The following is a 20537-nucleotide window of genomic DNA, read 5'->3' as shown; positions in this document are numbered from 1 at the left end:
CTCTACTAAAACTTGGAACTGAAAAAGATTCTGTTTGCGAAGGTACCTTGATAAGCACTTGCATAATTAAGCCATTATCTTCCTGCTCCTGTTATATGTGATGGCGCCGTTTGCTATGTTTGGAAAAGGACAGGTCCATATATCAACAAGGAGATGACAAACCATTACATCTTTAGTGGAGGCCATTGTTTTGTTCCTCACTGCACACGCTCCTATTAATGCTTATGTCAACAGGGCTCTTCAGGATCCATTTCACGAGTGCCAGCTTTGCCTTTATGGTTACTTAAAGGTGTCAGGAGGCATTAGCCTACATTCAGCTAACGGCCGCACTCCGATAATGTGTCGCACACTTTAGATCAATGTCATTTCTTTGAAAATGTCAGCTAGGATGCTTAGAAACTACTCTGGGTAATATATTTTTTTTTTTCTTGTTAATTTGAGGTTTACATTGACAAGCAAGACAAGAAACATACTCAAGTACACAAATGCAGAGCCTTGGCTAACACATCTGCACCCAGTTTACCAGACAAGGCTTAAGCCTAGTCCCAGACTAAAAAGCTTTTTTTAACTGAAAACAACTTGCACTGGCATATAGGGCTGTCACTTTTTATTCGATATTCGATTATGCATTCGAACATGACGTGAAATATCCGAAATCGAACTATAAATAAACTATCCGGTTTTTAAAGCGCCATGTTTTGCGCATTTTTTACAGTCTATGATTAGACCGTTTGCTTTTCATTTTATTGTTTGCCATCTAATCCAGTAGCGGCCGCTCTAAACGTAATGTAGCGTAGGCCCGCGACCAAATCAAGCGAATAATAGCCAATAGCCAGCTTGTTTTGAAAATGGAAGATAAAAACAAGACTAAAGAGACCGCGCTGTAATTCCTGCCTATTACACACACACACACACACACGACCCACAGAAAAGACGCGTGTCAGTATCGAGTTCTCTTTCGGGCTTGAACAAACCACAACACACACATTATGCCAAATGTCCGTTTTGTCGAGTGAATTTAAGAATTCCCAGTCTTAAATTATTTAAATAAAGTCTTAAATGAACGTAGAGATTTGTGAGAAAATGGGACGCGTGTCAGATCGCGTCTCTGTCAGCAGCGGCTGGTCTTAAAGTGTCATTAATGTTAATCAAAGAACAAAGGTAAGATAGTAAATTACTCAGTCAGACCCGGCGCCAGGAGTATTATTATACCGGTAGCCTAATCATGAATGCACTCCGCTATCTTTTAACACATCTCCGGCGAACGGCTTTTTCACGCAAAAGAAAAACTCTTCATGAAATTCAGCGACCATGTGGCGTTTCTTGATGGATCGAGTTGTTCGTTAACTTCATTTTACATTTTACTCGTAGATATTCTAATATATTGCTTGATATTCGATATCCGTTCGGATTTGATTTTTCTCAAAAGTGACAGCCCTACTGGCATATCTTTAAAAAAACAGCTGCCATTGTTTTGTCTCAAGGTGTACACCAGTAATGTGTACACCACTAAGGCATGTTTATAAAAGCTACTGAAATGTCCTAATTGAACTAAGGCCTAATGCCGGCTCAATCTAAACCCTGTCTGTGAAACCAGGCCTAAAAGTGCCCAGTCTCGGCTTGCATGCATTTGTGGTGGCAATTTCTGTTTCAAAGTTGCTGTAAATGGTGTTACTGCACACATTACCCTCTCTTCTACAATCAACAACCTAAATACTTTAATTTAATGGAAAAGAAAATAATGGAGAGTGCTGCCGTGGATCAATTGGATTGAGATCTGGGGAATTTGGAGGCCTGAATAAAAACTTGAACTCTTCATCATGTTCCTCAAGCCATTCCTGAACAATGTGTGCAGTTTGGCAGGGTGCATTATTCTGCTGAAAGAGGCCACTAGGGAACACCATTGTCATGAAGGGGTGTACCTGCTCTGGAACAGTGTTTAGGTCGGTGGCACGTTGTCAAATTTGCATCCACATGAATGACCAGAGTTTCCCAAAAGACCATTGCTCAGAGCATCACACTTCCTCCACTAGCTTGTCATTTGTCCCACAGTGCATTCTGATGCGATTACTTCCCTAGGTAAATGGCGCACAATGTCTGTTGGCTCGGACCAGACGGGATAGCCTTCGTTGCCCTCGTGCATCGATTATCCTTGGGCGCCCAACACCATGTCGCCGGTTTGTGCTTTGTCCCTCCTCGAACCACTGTTGGTAAATTCTCACCACTGCTGACCGGGAAAAACCCACAAGCCTTGCCGTTTCAGAGATACTCTGACCCAGTCACCTTGCCTTAACAATTTTACCCTTGTCAAAGTCGGTTAGATCTTTATTCCTGACTATTTCTCCTGCATCCAACACATTGATTATGAGAACTGGTTGATTGCTTACTGTCTAATCTACTTAGACTTTAATATGTGGCATTGTTTGGAGATGATCAACGATATTCACTTCACCTGTGACCGGTCATAATGTTTTAGCTCATCAATGTGTATTATATTCTTCCTCAAACAGAGCAACGGCAAGGTCATGGGTTCAATTCTCAGGGAATGCAAGGACTGATAGAAATGTGTACATATACTTTGAATCCAATGCAAGTTGCTTTGGATAAAAAAGACTTGCTAAAATGCATCCATGTAAAATATTATAAAAAAAACACAATAACAATGAATTTGAGATTGTTTCCGGCCTAAATCTGTTTATGTTTTGTAACATGTTCATGTAAATGCTTTTAACCCACTATAAAGTCTTCTTAGCAGTTTGAGCCTAAGTCGTCTGCCCGAGACTGTGTGAACGTGTGTGTCTGCAAGCTTCCTGCAGATGAGATGTAGGTTATTTTTAGGCTCTGCCTGGCGAGGCTGTAAATGGAAGGCAGGGCAAGTTTTGAGGGCCACTGTTGATGAGATCACACATGGCCCCATCATTCCCCCCGTCCTATCGATCGACCGCGGCCTGAAGGGGGATTGTGTCTCAGGGTGCCGCCAGCTGGCCAGTCCCTTCCTGAATCAAAGCACTGGCAGGTGGTCATTTGTGGTCCCCTCTCCCCCTTAGCCCAAGCATTACATTACAGATCAATGACTGATCAGAGAACAGGCTGGATGAGTTTCACTTCTAAGCCCATCCGTCAGGGGGGTGTCATTGGCGTAAGTGGATAGCTGCAGTCGGTGTATATCTAACAGTGCCTGGTCTTTAAAAAGCCTTTTGGAAGGGTTTCTTTGTTATGTCAGATGGCTAATCAGCTTGCATGTGTTTTGCCAGCAGTACATCAGACAGTTGGTATGGTCAGAATGGCAAGAAATACTATTTGCATTAATCATTTTTTAGCATTTACAGTGAGGAATGATGTATGCCTTTGGAATATATATTTTTTTTTATGCTTTTGAAAAAAGTATCTTCTGTTCACCAAGGCTGCATTTTTATTTGATGAAAAAATGCAGTAATAATATTGCGAAATATTTATTGCAATTTAAAATAACTTTCTATAGTAATATATTTTAAAATATAATGGCAAAGGCGGAATTTTCAGCATCCTTACTCCAGTCTTTAGTGTCACATGATCCTTCAGAAATCATTCTTTTAAATTCGAAATATAAGAAAAGAAAAAAAAATGGTGGAAATCATGCAACCATTCAAAAGTTTGGGTTAAGGGGTAAAAAAAAAAAAAAAAAGGTTAATATGTTTATTCAGCTAGGCTCTTTAAATTATTCAAAGGTGAGAGTAAAGACATTCATTATGTTACAAAGGATTTATGTTTAAAATAAATGCTGCACCTTTATTAATCAAATAATCCTGAAAAAAATATATAAAAAAAAAAATCAAGCGGCAAAGAACACTATAAAAATGTCACACAGCAAAGAACACATTAATGATAAATAATTTCAGTGTTACAGTTTTTACTGTATTTTTGATCAAATAAATGCAGCCTTATTAAATACAATTTTGATCAAATAAAAGACGTTTTTGAATTAATAGTTTGAGTAAATGACTCGAACAGTCATGTGTCGCCACCTACTGGTTCAACCTTTAGAAATCTATCAAGTGATTAGAATGGTGCATGTTTGACGTCAGAACCCGGAAGTCTACTTCGCCGCTGGTTCCTTCAAGATTTTCCTTTGGGGATTTAAAATGTTGTTTTTTTTTTTCAATTAATGAGTAAAATAAAGCCTGTGGTTAACATAACTTGACTATACTTTGACGATTTGTTCTACAACGTAAATTACACACACCCATAGTGAAAAGCAACAATTATGAAGCAGTTATGTTATTTTGAAGTAAAGTATCGTCAAGTTATGTTTACCACAGGCTTTATTTTACTCATAAATTGGAAAACCCCTTACCTGGTTAAAACCAGACCATTCTCAGTAGTAACTGAGTTATGGTCTGGCAAAGCTTCATTAATAACTCATTTCCAAAGGGGTGTCACCAACGGACGTCGCTCAAATGCCTCTGGGCGCAATTGGATTGACCAATCAGAGCGATCGTCATCGTGTAAAGCCATATGCTGCGTCCCAATTCGCCTTAGTTACACTACGCCATTAAAGTATGTACTCTTTTTGTGAAGAAAAGGTATTTACTTTTGAATGTGTAGAAAAAAAGTAGGCAAGCTTTGGGACTACTTCGTCATCTTTATCAGACGGATCTGTCGCGTGCATCCTGTCACGTAAACTGCCCTGTCAATCATCTTGTCACAGTTAAAATCCTCTATTAAATCTAATTTAATTTCCTACCGTTTCGGAGAGAAATGTAGTAGCACGTTCATCTGCCAGTCGGTCTTTCATGGAGACTGTCCTCATGTGTTTGCAATTTGAATATAATAATGCATTTAAAAGTTGGTGCGCTTCACCAACGGACGTCGCTCAAATGCCTCTGGGCCTAAAACCAATCAGAGCGATCGTCATCGTGTAAAGCCCGCCCCAACGTTTCTGATTGGTGCCGCGATTTCGACGGATTAGAAATGGGCTTGAATGAGCTCTTTGCCAGACTACTTGCAGAGCAAATCTAAATTTGCCGGAAGTTGTCTGGGTTTTCCCAGGCTAGAAAACCCCATTATAAATCCCCATAGGAAAATCTTGAAGGAAGTCATACCTGCACCACTCTATAGGCATTTTGCATTCAGTACTGTATCCCATACAAAAGTGAATTGACCAATATCAAGTGCTTTTTTTATTTTTTTTCATCAGACTGCCAAACAATTCATGAGACGATGTCACATTCTACAGTCTGAAATGTCGCTCTTTGTCTCTTTAGAGTGTTAGTTCAGCCAACGGAGGTCAATACGGAAACATCACATATCCCGAGCAGCAAACGATCCTTCTTTTCTTGAAATGGAAAATGCAGTTATCCAGCCGCTGAGAAACGATTATTTTCTTGCAAGCACGTTTTCCCCCCTTTCAGACCTTTTGACAAATGTAATAGGACAGCATTCAACAACCTGACCCGACAAATAACCCCAGTTCCCCTGTTTTCGGAGAGCTGGTTGCCTCTCCGCCGCCGTCGGCCTTTAGCTGGGGACAGCTGATGCTAAATCATCTCCCAAAAATTAATAGAGCATTTCTCTGTCAACTTGCTTAACAGCTGTTTGCATTTGGTCTGGATATCGTGGTGCTTCTCTTCCACGGGCTCCTCATTCATTTTTATAACCAGCTTGTTTTATTAGCTCTGTCTGCTTGAGGGAGGCAGTGCTTGGATGTTAATTGGCGCGCCGCATGACGGTGTCCCCGCTGAGCGTCATGGTGCGAGTGGAAGATTGTATGAGGGTATCTCCGACTCCTTTCTCAAATCAGATTATCCTATATTAAACGTAATATAGTGCGAGCGATAGCCGGTCTTATATTGCGCTCACCCGTTGCTCGGCTTATGCCAGATATATGGTGGCGTTGTGATGGTTTCGATGGCTAGAGGGTGTGCTGAGATGCAAGAGGAAGTGACATGTTGTCACAGGTGCACAGATGCAGAAAAGATAATTGCACAGCGGGTTCGACTATGAGAGACAGACGTGTCAACATCGCTGCCACAACACCCGATCGCGAGCCAGGTTCGTCATTTTACAGATGATAGATCGCCGCCAAACCCGCGGCGAGGAACGGGTCACAAATCGGCTCCGATGGACAGGCTTCCAAAAAAAGGCACCTATGTGACTGACAGCGAAGGGCCTTGTGTTTCTCGCTCTCGCATCCTCAGCTGTGCTCGCTGCGGGGCACGTCACCGATGACTCACTTTATCAGTTCCAACCTCTCGATGTTTGACAGTCGCTCATTCCACGACGTGGTGCGAGATGCCGGCAGGAGGGCTTCACTCACTCGGTTTCTGCACCCAGTGACATTTTGTGCACTATTTTTGTATACTAATATCCTAACTAGGCACAGCAAGTTTTGCGTTGAGAAGCAAACGCTGAAACTGCTGCACAGCTTTTACAAATCACAGGCGATCAAAAGATATTTGGAGCAATCAGGTTTCTTAGGAAGAAACATCATGGCTAGTTAGGAGGACAGGGGTTTAGATGGTGTGTGTGTGTTTGTGTGGTGATGTTTTTGTCATTAGTAGTGGTTGTCACTAGGGATGTTCATTTTGACTGCTTAAATACTCAAAATCAATCAGCTGAGGGTAGAACGATAGAGTTTTGCCTGCGCTATTTTTAAATTGCCTGTCAATGTACATATGCATCAGAACAACGTTTTTTTTACCATTGCATCACATCTTGCCATTTTTATAAGCATCCTGTGCTTTCAATGTAGCATTTTTAAGACAGCATGTCAAGAGGAAATAGAACTCAGGCGTCTGAGACATGTTTATGGCTGTCTAGTGTTTTGTTTTTTGTTTTACCGAAGAATGTGTGGAGCAATTCTAACCAACTGGGCCAACAAATTAAAAATTAGCTGTGAGAAAGAACAGAATTACTCAAGGCTGTGAGTTATTGACTCCTGTGACAGAACTACATCTTCTCTGATTCATAAATTTTTTTAATGGAGAACTTGTACACGCATTTTTCCCCTCCCAATATTCCCAAAATGTTTTAATTTATAATAAAAACATCTCCTTATTATTATATATTATTATTATTATTATTATTATTATTATATATTGTTAATAATCATAAAAAATTAATATTTATATGTATAATTGTTATTATTATTTTGTTATTTTATTAATGATAATATTATTTATTTATTTTTAATAGTAGTAATAATAATAATAATAATAATTGTTATTATTATTATTATTATTATTATTAATTATATGAATAATATACTACTAACATGTTATTAATACTATTCATAATAATATTAACATTTACAATAATAATTATGAATATTTACAATAATAATAATAATTATTATTATTATTATTATTATATTCATATTTATAATTTTTGTTATTATATTTTGTATTATTATTATTTTTATTATTAATAAAAAAATTATAATAATAATAATTTGTGATTAATAATACTTATAATAACAATAATCAACAAAATAATTATCCAAGTAATAACTGTTGACTGCATAAAATTACCAGGTTGTGTATATCTGCTATTGCACAACAGCTTTGAATGAATCTCATCCAATTTAGACAAAACATTGTTTTTAGGAAGTTTATGTGATGGTGTTTTGACGAATTGTTTTGTGCAGATGAAAACTATGGCTGGCACTCTCTCAGTGCATACTAATTCATACATATCAGCTTGATGAATATCAAATAGCTTGGCATTCTGACTGCAATGAAACGCCAGGAAGTCGACGACTGACCTTGACTTGGGACTTGAGGTTTGTACTTTGTTTTATGTCACAGTCTCTCACAGATCAAATGTGACCCACACAGGGACTACAACACGAAATTCAAGCCATCTGTTATCCAACTGAGCGACGCTCTGCCTTTTTATTGCCTATTTTATGGCAAAACTGGGGCGTCGAGTTGCGATCAGTTTTGATTAAACATCCAAATTGTCTGAGATTCGCAAATCCGCCGAGTTGCTTTTACGGCGTCGGTTGGCATCCAGTCTGCCGCACCACTAAATCACACGGCCCAAAGCGACCCAGGCGGCACTGGACGCATTGAATTTGCTGCCATTTTAAGTAACAATATCCCCTGAATGTCACTTCCTCAGGGCCTGCGGGAGGAGGGGCGAGGAGGAGAGTGGCGAGACGGAGAAAAGCCAAAGAGCGATAAGAAAAAAAAACGTGCTCTCCTCGACTCCCAAACGCCTCACCTTCAAAATGTTTCTGGCTCTTTTTCCCCGACACACACATGCACACGTCTGCCCTTTCTCAGGCGAACTCCCCTCGAACCCAGCGTGCCCGTGTTCCTGTCATACGTGTGACTGTTCGACAGCATGCAGGCATGACACGCCAGACCACCAGAGCCCTACAGCACGTTAGAAAATCAATCCCTCCCGTGTCGGCGTGCTTCCAAAGGGCCCGTACAGAGCGGACCGCTGCCGGCCTGCTGAGTTCAGGCTTTTAAATGTCATTGGTTGATCTTGGAAACATGCACAGAGATGCACGCACCCATCAGCGCTTTCACTGAACGGAGAGGATATCTTTACTGCTTCATTTAAGTGACTAATTACCCATCAGTTCAGGGCGCAGCGAGAAACCCTTGTGTGTTTTCGGCGAAGAGAAAACAGCAGATTTTTTGAGATGCAAATATTTGTTTTGAGTGAAATGATTCCTTTTAGCAGATTGCTCTGAGATGGTTATGTGAAGATCTGTGTCTTCTTCTAACTATAGCCGTTTCGGTCCTGTTTAGATATTCCGGGTGACGTCTCGGTCTCGGGTAATATCAGTTCAGCTATGCTCTGTTTACCTGACTTCTGAAACCCTGGAGTTCAGCGCAGACATTAAAATGCTTTTAACGCTGAAGGGGAAGAGAAAAAAAAAAAAAAAAACGGCAGACGCTCCTTTCGTAAAATGACAAGCAAACAATATCGCCTAGCAACAGAGGCTGCGCTGAGCCACCGTCATGTTTGATGCCAGAGATTCAAGCGAGACATTTATAGCTGGAGGCCAGTTTGTCTGAGATGATAGGTTACTGTTCTTTATCATTTTGTAAAAGGTTTGGGTCATGTTATGAGAAACATTTCAGAAAATAAAAGCTTGACACTATTGCTCCTACTCAAATAGCTCGCTGTGCAAAAAAAAAAAAAATAGAAATATACTCTTTGTAGCATTTTATTATTTCCAATATTCAAAGAAATATGTTTTTATTTGTTTTATTTATTTAAAAATTATGATTATTATTGTAACTTAGAATTGCATCACTATTTCCCAGACTCCAACTTTATTTCTAATATTCACAATTAATTTATTAATTTGTTTGGAATTATTAGTAAGTTTTTATTTTATTTATTTTTATACTGTATTTCAGTATATTCAAAAAAATATGTATGTATTTATTTTTGTTTGTTTGTTTGTTGGAATTAAATCATTAGTAAGATTTTTTTTTTAATTAAGTATTGCAGGGCGATTTTACAAACCTGAATTTCTGTCAAATAAAACTATTAATTGATTTATTTACTTATTATTATTATTATTATTATTATTATTATTGTAACTTAGTATTCTATCACCATATCCCAGCCTCCAACTTTATTATTTCTAATATTCACAAAAAATATTTTTTTATTTTTTTATTTAGAATTATAGTAAGTTTCATTTTTTCTTACATTTTTTTATATATATATATATATATTATTATTATTATTGTTATTATATAATATAATATATAAAAAAAAAAATATATATATATATATATATATATATATATATATATATATATATATATATATATATATATATATATATATATATATATTTTTTTTTTTTTTTTTTACTTATTTTTGTTGGTTGGTTGGTTGATCGGATTTAAATTATTAGTTTTATTTTTAAGTATTGTATGACCATTTTCCAGATTCCAACTGTTTTTGCTACGACACCTTTAAAACATATAAATGTAATGCTGAAATGTAAATCAAATGCTAAATATATATCATACGGTCATAAAAGACTGCATGTTAGTTGATGATGCGCAGTCTGACGTGGGCTTTACCCGATTGTCATATCCTATTTGTGTTATTTAATCTCAAAACATAGTAAAAAACTGTTGTCCGTTATATGGCCTCTTGAAACATCTGAAGGGAGCTGTAGTGGCTTATAAGTTGCCTTTGAATCATATTGTGTTGACGTTGCTTTTTTTTGCGCACATTTCTTTAGTCTGAAGTATAAAACCCTTCCAAAATGAAAGAATCCAAGTCTGATGGCTCTTTCTCTCGCTCTCTCTTTCTCTCTCCTTCTGTTTGAAGAGCCATTTTGCTCCACATAAAGCGCTCTAACAAGCAATTCAGGCCAGGTCTGTTTCTTCAGCTCCAGTCTAGCCTGTGTAATCAATCACAGTGTAACCATCTATTCCTGAAGACCTGCTGAAGCAAATGATATGCAGTAGCAGTCTCAGTACCCAGTTAACGGTCCAGAAAGGGGTTAGTCTGAGTCTGAAAGAAAAAGAGAAAATCACATTACAGTACATGCAGCGCTAATGAGGTAGATTAACCTGAATGATTTTATCTTTCATTTACTTGCTTACGTTGATTAATTGGTACAAACATAGCGTTAAAAAAAAGAATTGGACTATCTAGTGTCATGTAGCAATTGCATTTTAATGTATCTCAGGAAGATCAAGATAAAATGCTTTCAGTATTGAAGACATATTACTAGTGTCCTAAAGCATGACTATGATGAAGAGGCCTAATTGGCACACATTCGTATGTAATCTAAAGCTTTTACAAATTTTACAGTTGCTTTTTTAATGTTTTTGACAAAAAAGTGGTTGAATTTTGTGACATTTTATGCAAGAGCAGTTGATCCCATCGTGTGCATTTTATCATTTCTTATTTTAGGAATAGTTATTTAGTATAAACTCTAACAGTTTATATAGAAACACAAGTGTCCACTCGTATGTTATGGAGGAATCTACATCCTAACTAAAGCACATGCTGATTTCACGCTATCATGATGTGTTGGTGTGATTCTGTGTTCAAGAAAGAAAAATCATTTAAAGTGTTCAGGTCGATAAAATGCCTAAATCTCTTTCCACAGACATGCTTGGAGTTGGAGCGCTATCTGCAGACAGAACCCAAACGGCTGTCTGACCTTTTCGACGAAGAACTGGATGGCCTCCTCACCCCCTCCTTCATGAAGGAAGACGGTGATGAAGACCTGTTAGACCCCCTCCTTCCCAGCCTTAACAACCCGCCTAGTCCTCCTCCTCCTCACCTCACTCCACGCAAAGAAACCATCTCCTCCACTTCCTCTCCTGTGACCTCTCCAGACATCACCTTAGGGGTCAACGCAGCCCAGCTGAACGCTGTAACCTCCCTAACACCTCCCTCATCCCCAGAACTGGGCCGTCACTTAGTCAAACCCACCCACACACTTAGTGCCTCGCCCGACGGGACTCTCACGCTCAAGCTGGTGGCCCGAAAAGTGGGCTTGAGCTCCGCCAAGCTGGTGACGGCCCACCCGGTGCCGCTTTCTCCCCAGCATGGCAGCAGTGGCGCACAGAGCGACGGGGAACAGGGCGGCACCTTCACCATGGGAGCTGGCGAGATGGCAGAGAACAAGAAGAGGGTCCATCGCTGCCAGTTCAACGGGTGTCGGAAAGTCTACACCAAGAGTTCACATCTGAAGGCACATCAGAGGACACATACAGGTAAGCGTGTGTATTTGTGTATATATATTATTTGCAGTGATTATTCTGTTGATATTTTCCCATTTTTCAGTGACTCTTTCTACAGAAGTTGGTCTTTGAACGAGTCAATGAATCATTCACTCAACTGACTCGTTCAAAAACACTGATTCATTCATGAATGATACAAGTTTCTGTATATATCGAGGGTCGGCATGCTATGGCACGTGTGCCAACATAAGCACGCGGAGGGATAATCGCTGTCACGTGACAATAGCTAAAAAGGTGTGTATATAAATGTTTCCGAACTTGCATATGGACGTACATTTTGAGGTAATCTTTCCCCAGTCACAGCCTGTTTTGTTAAGTTAGGTGCTATAAATACTATAAGTGTGATATTTTAGTTATTTTTATGATTTTAATTATTGTGATATTTTAATCCAACAATCCATTCACCTGACCTGAGGTGCGCGCTTCTGTGATTATACCTCCCTCGTTTCCGACCACTTGTGTATATGAATGAGTCATTGAATCATTCATTACACCAATTTGTTCAGAAACACTGTATTAATGAGTGAGTCATTGAATCATTCATTAAACCGATTTGTTCAGAAACACTGTATTTATGAGTGAGTCATTGAATCATTCATTACACCGATTTGTTCAGAAACACTGTATTTATTAGTGAGTCATTGAATCATTCATTAAACCGATTTGTTCGGAAACACTGTATTTATGAGTGAGTCATTGAATCATTCATTCAACCGATTTGTTCGGAAACACTGTATTTATGAGTGAGTCATTGAATCATTCATTAAACCGATTTGTTCAGAAACACTGTATTTATGAGTGAGTCATTGTATCATTCATTCAACCGATTTGTTCAGAAACACTGTATTTATGAGTGAGTCATTGAATCATTCATTAAACCGATTTGTTCAGAAACACTGTATTTATGAGTGAGTCATTGGAATCATCATTGTTTGGACTGATTTGTTTTGAGACATTCAGGGACAATACAAGTGACTGTATTTAAGAGTCATTAAATCATTAATTCTACCAATAATATATTTCTATAGTATTTTCAACTACAAAGTCCTTAAAATAATAATAATAGTGTGTAATTTATATTATAATTATGATGAATAATGTTGTATTGTAATTATAGTTATGTTAATGAGGTAGACTTAAGGCAGGGACCCAAGACACGTCATACCATAGCAACCACATAGCAACACCCTGGCATCATGGCAGTGTCATGGCATCATTTGTTTCATATAGTGGTTAATTTAAATAAGTGTTAAGTTTATTTACAGTTTTAAATAAACACTTAGCCTGCTCTAACAGCAGTGGCATGCTATATATTTAGAAATATTCAGTCAGTTCCACCACATTTATCATTAATTTTCATATTTTGCGCTATCAATCTTATTTTACACAATAAGCGACAAGCTGATGTAATTAATGGTGCTTCGTCGTCGCCATGGCAGCGTGCCTGTCCAGCCCCCTCGGCTGCAAATATTTTCTCAAGGTTGCGACAGTACTTCCTCAGCAGATTCGAATGGTGCAGGAAACGGCCATAATTCTCTGTCTCTTCGATCTCAATCCAAAAGCACTCAGACTGCTGTCCCAAAGCTGTCCGCAGAGTGAATAACTGCCTCATGATGGATGGACCGGGTGGAATGAGACGTACTCGCCTGTATATTTCCCTACGTCTGCTGCGCGCCTGTTAACACACCAGGGCAAATCCCTAAGTCTTGAAACCAGAACATGCCACATGTTAATGGCTCCCTTCTGATGTATTAGAAAGTATTTTAGACGTACACATTATGGCGTGAGGATTGAGAGTAAAGAATGCACAAGAATACCAGGACGCCTTGTTAAGGACAAAAAAGGACAAAAAAAAGCACTATAAAAGTATTTCATATGACGTGTGAACTTTCCAAGTTTCTGAAGTCATACTGTAGCTTTAAGCAACTATTCTCTGAAAATCTTGCCCTTCACTGTAGCTCTTAAAGGGATAGTTCAGCCAAAAATGAAAATTCTGTCATTAATTACTCACCCATAATGTCGTTCCAAACCCGTAAGACTTTTGTTCGTCTTCAGAAAACAAATGAAGATCTTTTTGATTAAATCTTTCTGTCCCTCCATTGACAGCTACGCAACTACCACTTTGACACTTGAAAAGATCATCAAGAGATCGTAAAACTAATCCATGTGAATTGAGCGGTTTAGTCCAAATATTCAATCACTTTATATGATGAACAGATTTAATTTGGATTAAACCGCTCAATTCATATGGATTAGTTTTACGATCTCATTATGAACTTTTTGAAGCGTCAAAGTGGTAGTTGCGTAGGCCGTCAATGGGGGGACAGAAAGTCAAGTCAAGTTTATTTGTATAGCGCTTTTCACAATACAGATTGTATCAAAGCAGCTTCACAGTATTAAATTAAAATAATACAACAAAGTTTGTTTCAAGAGGAATTTATTGATTGATAAAATTAAATTAAATATCCCCAAAATATCCCCAACTGAGCAAGCCAAAGGCAACAGTGGCAAGGAACCGAAAAACTCCATCAAGTGACCTAATGGTGTCCTAAAACTCCATCAGGTGACCTAATGGTGTCCTAAAACTCCATCAGGTGACCTAATGGAGAAAAAAAAACCTTGGGAGAACCCAGGCTCAGTCGGGGGCCAGTTCTCCTCTGGCATTTATGAGCTAGAGGCCGGATTGTAGTTTGAACTGTAGGATTATATGAATGCCTGGCTGAAGAGATGCGACTTTAATCTAGTTTTAAACTGGGAGAGCGAGTCTGAGCAACGAACAGTATCAGGAAGACTATTCCAGAGTTTTGGAGCCAAATGTGAAAATGCTCTCCCTCCTTTGGTGGTTCTGGATATCCTAGGTATGAGGAAGCTCTCAGATTTCATCAAAAATATCTTCATTTGTTTTCCGAAGATGAACGAAAGTCTTATTGACATGAGGGTGAGTAATTAATGACAGAATAAAAAATTTTTGGGTGAACTATCGCTTTAAAAGTAATTTGTTCATAGTCAAATTGATGTGTCACAGCAGGTTTCATGTGAATAATTAAAAAACATCACTTGCTCTTGTTTGTCTCATAACCAAAAGCAACATACTATAAATATGCTGGAACACAAATAATATTTGAGAGCTACGGCAGAGGGGGACATTTTATCAAATCTGCTGATGGAAAAATAATATGTAATATAATATAATATTGGTGTGTAGACGCTTTTATTTAAAAACAGGACAAAGATACTGATATATATATATATATACCGTTTTCAGTCCAAGCAATTTTTGTATTGCATTTGTCTAGAAACAAGAAAAGAAAAGATGCCAAATCTGATTTTTTTCTTTTTTTGGCAGAGAAGTCAATGTTTAATCTGTCCTGTTAATTGCTTATCGCAACAATGCAAATTTGAATTAGTCTTTTACTAAAATTGCATTATTCATTAGCTGTAATCTTTTTGAGCACTTTCTGCATTGCATTTGTCCAACAAATACAATGAAGTGTATGAGCTGTGTTAAAATCTGATGCCAAAACAATTTGTCAACTCCTTTGCAATTAGCGAAATCCTATTTTGGAGGCGTTATTACTTGGACAATTTCTGTGATTGAGATTTGTAGAGAAACGAAGGCGGCGTGAATTGAAATGACATTGCCCTCTGGAGCGTTTTATAAAAGGCGTTTGGGAACTAGATAAGACCGGCTTTTCAGGGAGACACAGAGAGGTGAAGAGAGGAAAGTGGCGGCACTCGTTTCCACTTTGTCTCTGCGTTCCATTATAACAAAGTCGGAAAAAAGTTGGGAGAGCATTGAAAATGGCTTTGTGCCGAAGTGAACTCCACAGATCATAATGAGTCTTTCTGTCTCCAGTTTAACTTGGAAAATGTAATTAAGCTAGACTCCGGCACCTGTAAGGGTGCTCAGAGAGAGAAAAAGTGTGTGTGAGAGAGGAAAGGTTGTGTGATGGGGGTGGGGAGTTGCCAGGCAACTGGTGTGTCTCTGAACGGGACTCTATAATTGGGAACGATTCTCGGGTCTCGGCGCTGGTTTCAGCTTACACCGCTAGCCTTCGCCGTGCACTTCCATTCCCACGAGGATGCATGCACGCGCTCACTCGCACATACGCACCTATATCCTCGTCTACATACATGTATCATGTAACACTCCGGTTGCCAGGCAACTGCTTCCTCCCCTGCCAGTATGAGCCGTAATTGGCTGGTGGCACAGAGGGACAGACGATGCCAGATCGAGCCGGCTCCACTGCTGCCTCCTACGTTACGCTCCTGACCGGTTGCTAGGCGACAAACTCCAGCATCCATGCCTCCCTGACTTCTAATTGGCTGGTGCTGCGGTCGTAGCGAGCGCAGGTCTAAACCTGTCCTGCTTAATGTGGCTAGCTCGTGATTGTGTGTGAAAGGGTTTTCAATTTAGTGCTCAAATTCCGATCTAAATATAACTTGTTGTTTTTACAGCTCAGAATGAAAGTGTGACCGTCATGGAAGGAAGTCGAAATGGCATTCAGTGCCCATTTTACTTGCATAGTGGGATCTATTTCAGAGTAAAACAGTTTGTTAAATGGAAATAATGTTGGGTGGAAAAAATATTTTCATCCATGTGAAAATTGGACAGTCAATACCAGAATTTTAGAGTTATTCGCTAGCATCCATAAGGGCAGTTGCTTGCAAAAAAAATTGTCAACTGACCAGATTTGAAAATAAAAAAATAAATTGGCTTAAAAAAAAAAAATTAAAAAAATAAAACAATTAAAATATATATATAGTGTGTGTGTGTGTTAATAAACAAATAGGCTTTTTATATATATATATATATATATATATATATATATATATATACAAATTTTAAGAATGTTTGCACAACAGAATATTTAAAAAATATATTTTGTAATTTTAATAATAATAAATAATAATAAACTTTTAAAATATATAAATAGGCTTTTTTAAATAAATAAATAAATAAATAGGTTTGAAAAATAAATATAAATAAATAAAATATACAGTTAACATTACTAAATTAAAAAAATACTATTTTGTAATTTTAATAATAAAAACACATGTGCACACACCAAATAAATAAATAAATTAGCTTTTTTACTTAATTTCAGTTTTCTATTAAGATAGTAAGCAGAATCAATTTAGATTTAATGTTTTTAGTTAATGCTGATTTAATGACTAGTTAAATTTATGAGCTCTCTTTGCACGGAAATCTGACTTATTTCCTCGTCAAGCCATTGATATGAATTCACAGTCTTGTTTCAGAAGATTTGTGGATATGGCAAACAGTGGAGACAGGGCCAGCTGGTTGACAGTAAATATGAGGTTCCTCCCCATTACCCATCATTACTACTCCAATTAACACCTCTCCCAGAGACCCAAATAAACTCTGCCTGCCCCCCATTTCATACGTTACGTTCAGCAGCGCTAATGAACAAGCTTCGAGACACCATACGAACCGCAGCGCTCCTGCAAGGCGGATGCCATCCACAACGAAAAACATACAACATCAAAAATGGGAACGCAGTCTCTCACATCTGTTAAACGCAGCAAAGATCCCATTGGAAACTCATCGAGTGCGAGTTCATTTGCCCCGACAGCTGTGCGCCCTAATGACGATCATGTATTTCATAAACTCCAATTGTGTCAACACTCTTTCGATAGGCTAATCAACTTAAAACAAATGAATTAGACGGCTGGCTGGACCGAGTCGTTGAATTCAAGGCCCCTTGAGGAAGAAAGTGCATTTTTAATCAGATGTGTGTGTGTGTGTGTGTGTGTGTGTGTGTGTGTGTGCATCTGTTTGTGTGTCCGTACCAGGGGAGAAGCCGTACAAGTGCTCATGGGAAGGCTGTGAATGGCGGTTCGCGAGAAGCGACGAGTTGACGAGGCACTACCGCAAACACACTGGCGCCAAGCCTTTCAAGTGCAATCACTGCGACAGGTGAGACGGATGCGACACCTACACACACTAGCTACGTGTCACATAGTTAGTTGACATGTCAAGCAGTAATACACTCCATATTATTTTTATCATTTCTATTTTATACGTTTTTCAATCTTGTATTAGTTTCATATCTGCAATTTCATTAAAACTGTCTAAAATGTACACTGTAAGACAATTTAATGGTAACCAGCACCTAAAATATAGTTTCCCTATGTATATTAATGCAAATTATTAAATAAAATAAAATAAAACACTATTTTGTAATTTTAATAATAAAAACACATTAAGAATTATATAAAAAAAATTAAAAAAAATATTTAAAATTTTAATGAAATACACATAAAAATAAATACATCAATTCTAAAATACTATTTTGTCATTTTAACAATAAAAAGAATTAGCCTCATTTAATTATTTCTGAGCCTCATTTAGTTGTCATCCTTGGTCAGCATTTTTTTTTTTTTTTTTTACCTAATAATGGCAAAAATCTAATGGCAAAATCTAACACAGGTGTCCTGGGTATACAAATGTGATGAATAGTCTGAAATATTTTCATTTTCAAATATCTATCTAGAGATGCTCCACCTGTCACCTGTGCTGGTAGATGCAGCTTTATGATTAAAAACATCTGCTATTCAGACAATGGTTTCTCTATGTTCACCAGATCTCAGAAATAAGCTTTCAAATTGAACATAGTGAGTGACAAATAGAGTTCCCCAACTACATTTACTCACAGAAGCTACTTTAAAACTTGTACTGTAACTGACAAGCTACAAGCTAAACACTCTCCTAAAATGTTTTCTTTCTTTATTATGTAGCATTGGGAAGTCCAATTCATTCTATTAAAGGCAGGGTAGGAGATTTGTTCCTGAAACATTCTTGTTATACTGGTTGAAAGTCTCTTCACACTCTGATAGCAATCCCATAGTTAAGTGGTCAAAATTTATTTACATGTGTGTGTTTATATACAGTACAGGCCAAAAGTTTGGAAACATTACTATTTTTAATGTTTTTGAAAGAAGTTTCTTCTGCTCATCAAGCCTGCATTTATTTGATCAAAAATATATTTAAAAAAAAATCAATATTGTGATATATTATTACAATTTAAAATAATTGGTTTTCCATTTATTATACTTTAAATTATCATTTATTTATGTGATGCAAAGCTGAATTTTCACATGATCCTTTAGAAATCATTCTAATATGATGATTCATTATCAAAGTTGGAAACAGTTCTGCTGCTTAATATTTTTTCATAACCTGTGATACTTTTTTAGGATACTTTGATGAATAAAAAGTAAAAAAAAAAAAAAAAGAAGAAGCAAATGTTTTAAAAAATAGAAATCTTTTGTAACAACAATATGCACTACTGGTCAGTAATTTGGGGTCAGTAATTTTTTTTCTTTCTTTTTTTGAAATAAATCAATACTTTTATTCAGCAAGGATGTGTTAAATTGATAAAGTGATAGTAAAGAAGATTTATATATTTTTTATTTATTATTTTGAATAAATGCAGTTCTTTTTAACCTTTTATTCATCAAATATATTAGGCAGCAGAACTGTTTCCAACACTCATAATAAATCTGAATATTAGAATGATTTCTAAAGGATCATGTGATAGACTGGATGTCACATGCGACACTGAAGACTGGAGTAATGATGCTGAAAATTAGGCTTTGCATCACAGAAATAAATGATAATTTAAAGTATAATAAATTGAAAACCAATTATTTTAAATTGTAATAATATATCACAATTTTACATTTTTTTCTGTATTTTTGATCAAATAAATGCAGGCTTGATGAGCAGAAGAAACTTCTTTCAAAAACATTAAAAATAGTAATGTTTCCAAACTTTTGGCCTGTACTGTATATATATAAATCTCGTCTGTGGAATGTGTAGGGCCATCAAATGTTCATCCAATTATAGCATTCGGTCCGAATGCAATGAAACAATATTTGACCTGCCTTTCAACATATGTATTTCCATACCTCCGCGCACCTGCTCGCGCAGACAACACACGTCATCAGTGCGTTTCATGCAGAGTTAGACAGACGTCAGTCACAGAGCAGCGCAAACGAAACAGCAGCCGCCTTTAACAGTTCCTCCTGATCCAAAACAACCATCTTATGCTGCGTTCACGCCATAACTACTGTAATTTGGTAGAGATGAAAACCTGTGACTCGAATTTATGCATTTCAATGGCAACACTATCAACACCGAAATGAATCTGCAGCAGTCACGTGGTACTGGTCAGTGCTCTATGTTCATTATTATTGTAATGTTATGTGCTTTGAGACATGAGGTAGTTTAACGCCGTCTCTCGTGGCGCTTTGCTGCTCCATGCGTTTTGAAGGAGGCGTGGCTTTGGAGACGCTCAGAAGGGAGAGTGGGATCGTATGCTTTCAAAGCTAGCTTGCTAATGCTAGCCATCCCGAAAATTACCTACCCTAAACCGGTTTATTTGAATGGTCAAGTAAACAAACTGGTTCAAACAAAGAGTCACAGGTTCATTTTATACGCAGCGTGGCATTCTTTCTATCGATCGTTCTATCGTTCTATCTATCTATCTATCGATCGTTCTATCTATCTATCTATCGATCGTTCTATCTATCTATCGATCGTTCTATCTATCTATCGATCGTTCTATCTATCGTTCTATCTATCTATCTATCTGTTATGGTTTAGAAGGAGAGAACCCAATCGCAGACCATTTGCAGACATCTCTAGGGTTTATTACAGAAAAAACAGGGAAAACAAAACCCACGAGGGGGCAAAACAAGACAGGATTGACAAACAAGACTAGACTAAGACTGACAGAAAACTGAACAATAAACTAACAGCTAAGACAGGATCAAAACACTTCACAA

At 37.6% G+C, this 20537-nt stretch overlaps 1 protein-coding gene across 3 annotated transcripts in view; it reads left to right on the top strand.

The window, feature by feature from the left end:
* The window catches only part of klf7a (Kruppel like factor 7a), a gene marked incomplete at its 3' end in the record, with an annotated part of 38799 nt that overhangs the window by 14616 nt on the left and 3646 nt on the right, over nucleotides 1–20537 (top strand). For 2 of the 3 annotated variants that reach the window (XM_082163919.1, XM_082163918.1), the window contains exons 2-3: nucleotides 11084–11696; nucleotides 17541–17664. In XM_082163919.1, the coding sequence (XP_082020045.1) occupies nucleotides 11084–11696; nucleotides 17541–17664 (737 nt within the window). Of the gene's footprint in view, nucleotides 1–11083; nucleotides 11697–17540; nucleotides 17669–20537 lie in introns of those variants that run through there. The other variant, XM_082163917.1, reaches the window with a different exon arrangement.

This window comes from Leuciscus leuciscus (assembly GCF_965113295.1).
Source record: "Leuciscus leuciscus genome assembly, chromosome: 3".
In the NCBI taxonomy this organism is placed as follows: Eukaryota; Metazoa; Chordata; class Actinopteri; order Cypriniformes; family Leuciscidae; genus Leuciscus; species Leuciscus leuciscus.
Note: the sequence above shows the minus strand (reverse complement) of the source record. Positions and strands in the feature narration are given on the sequence as shown.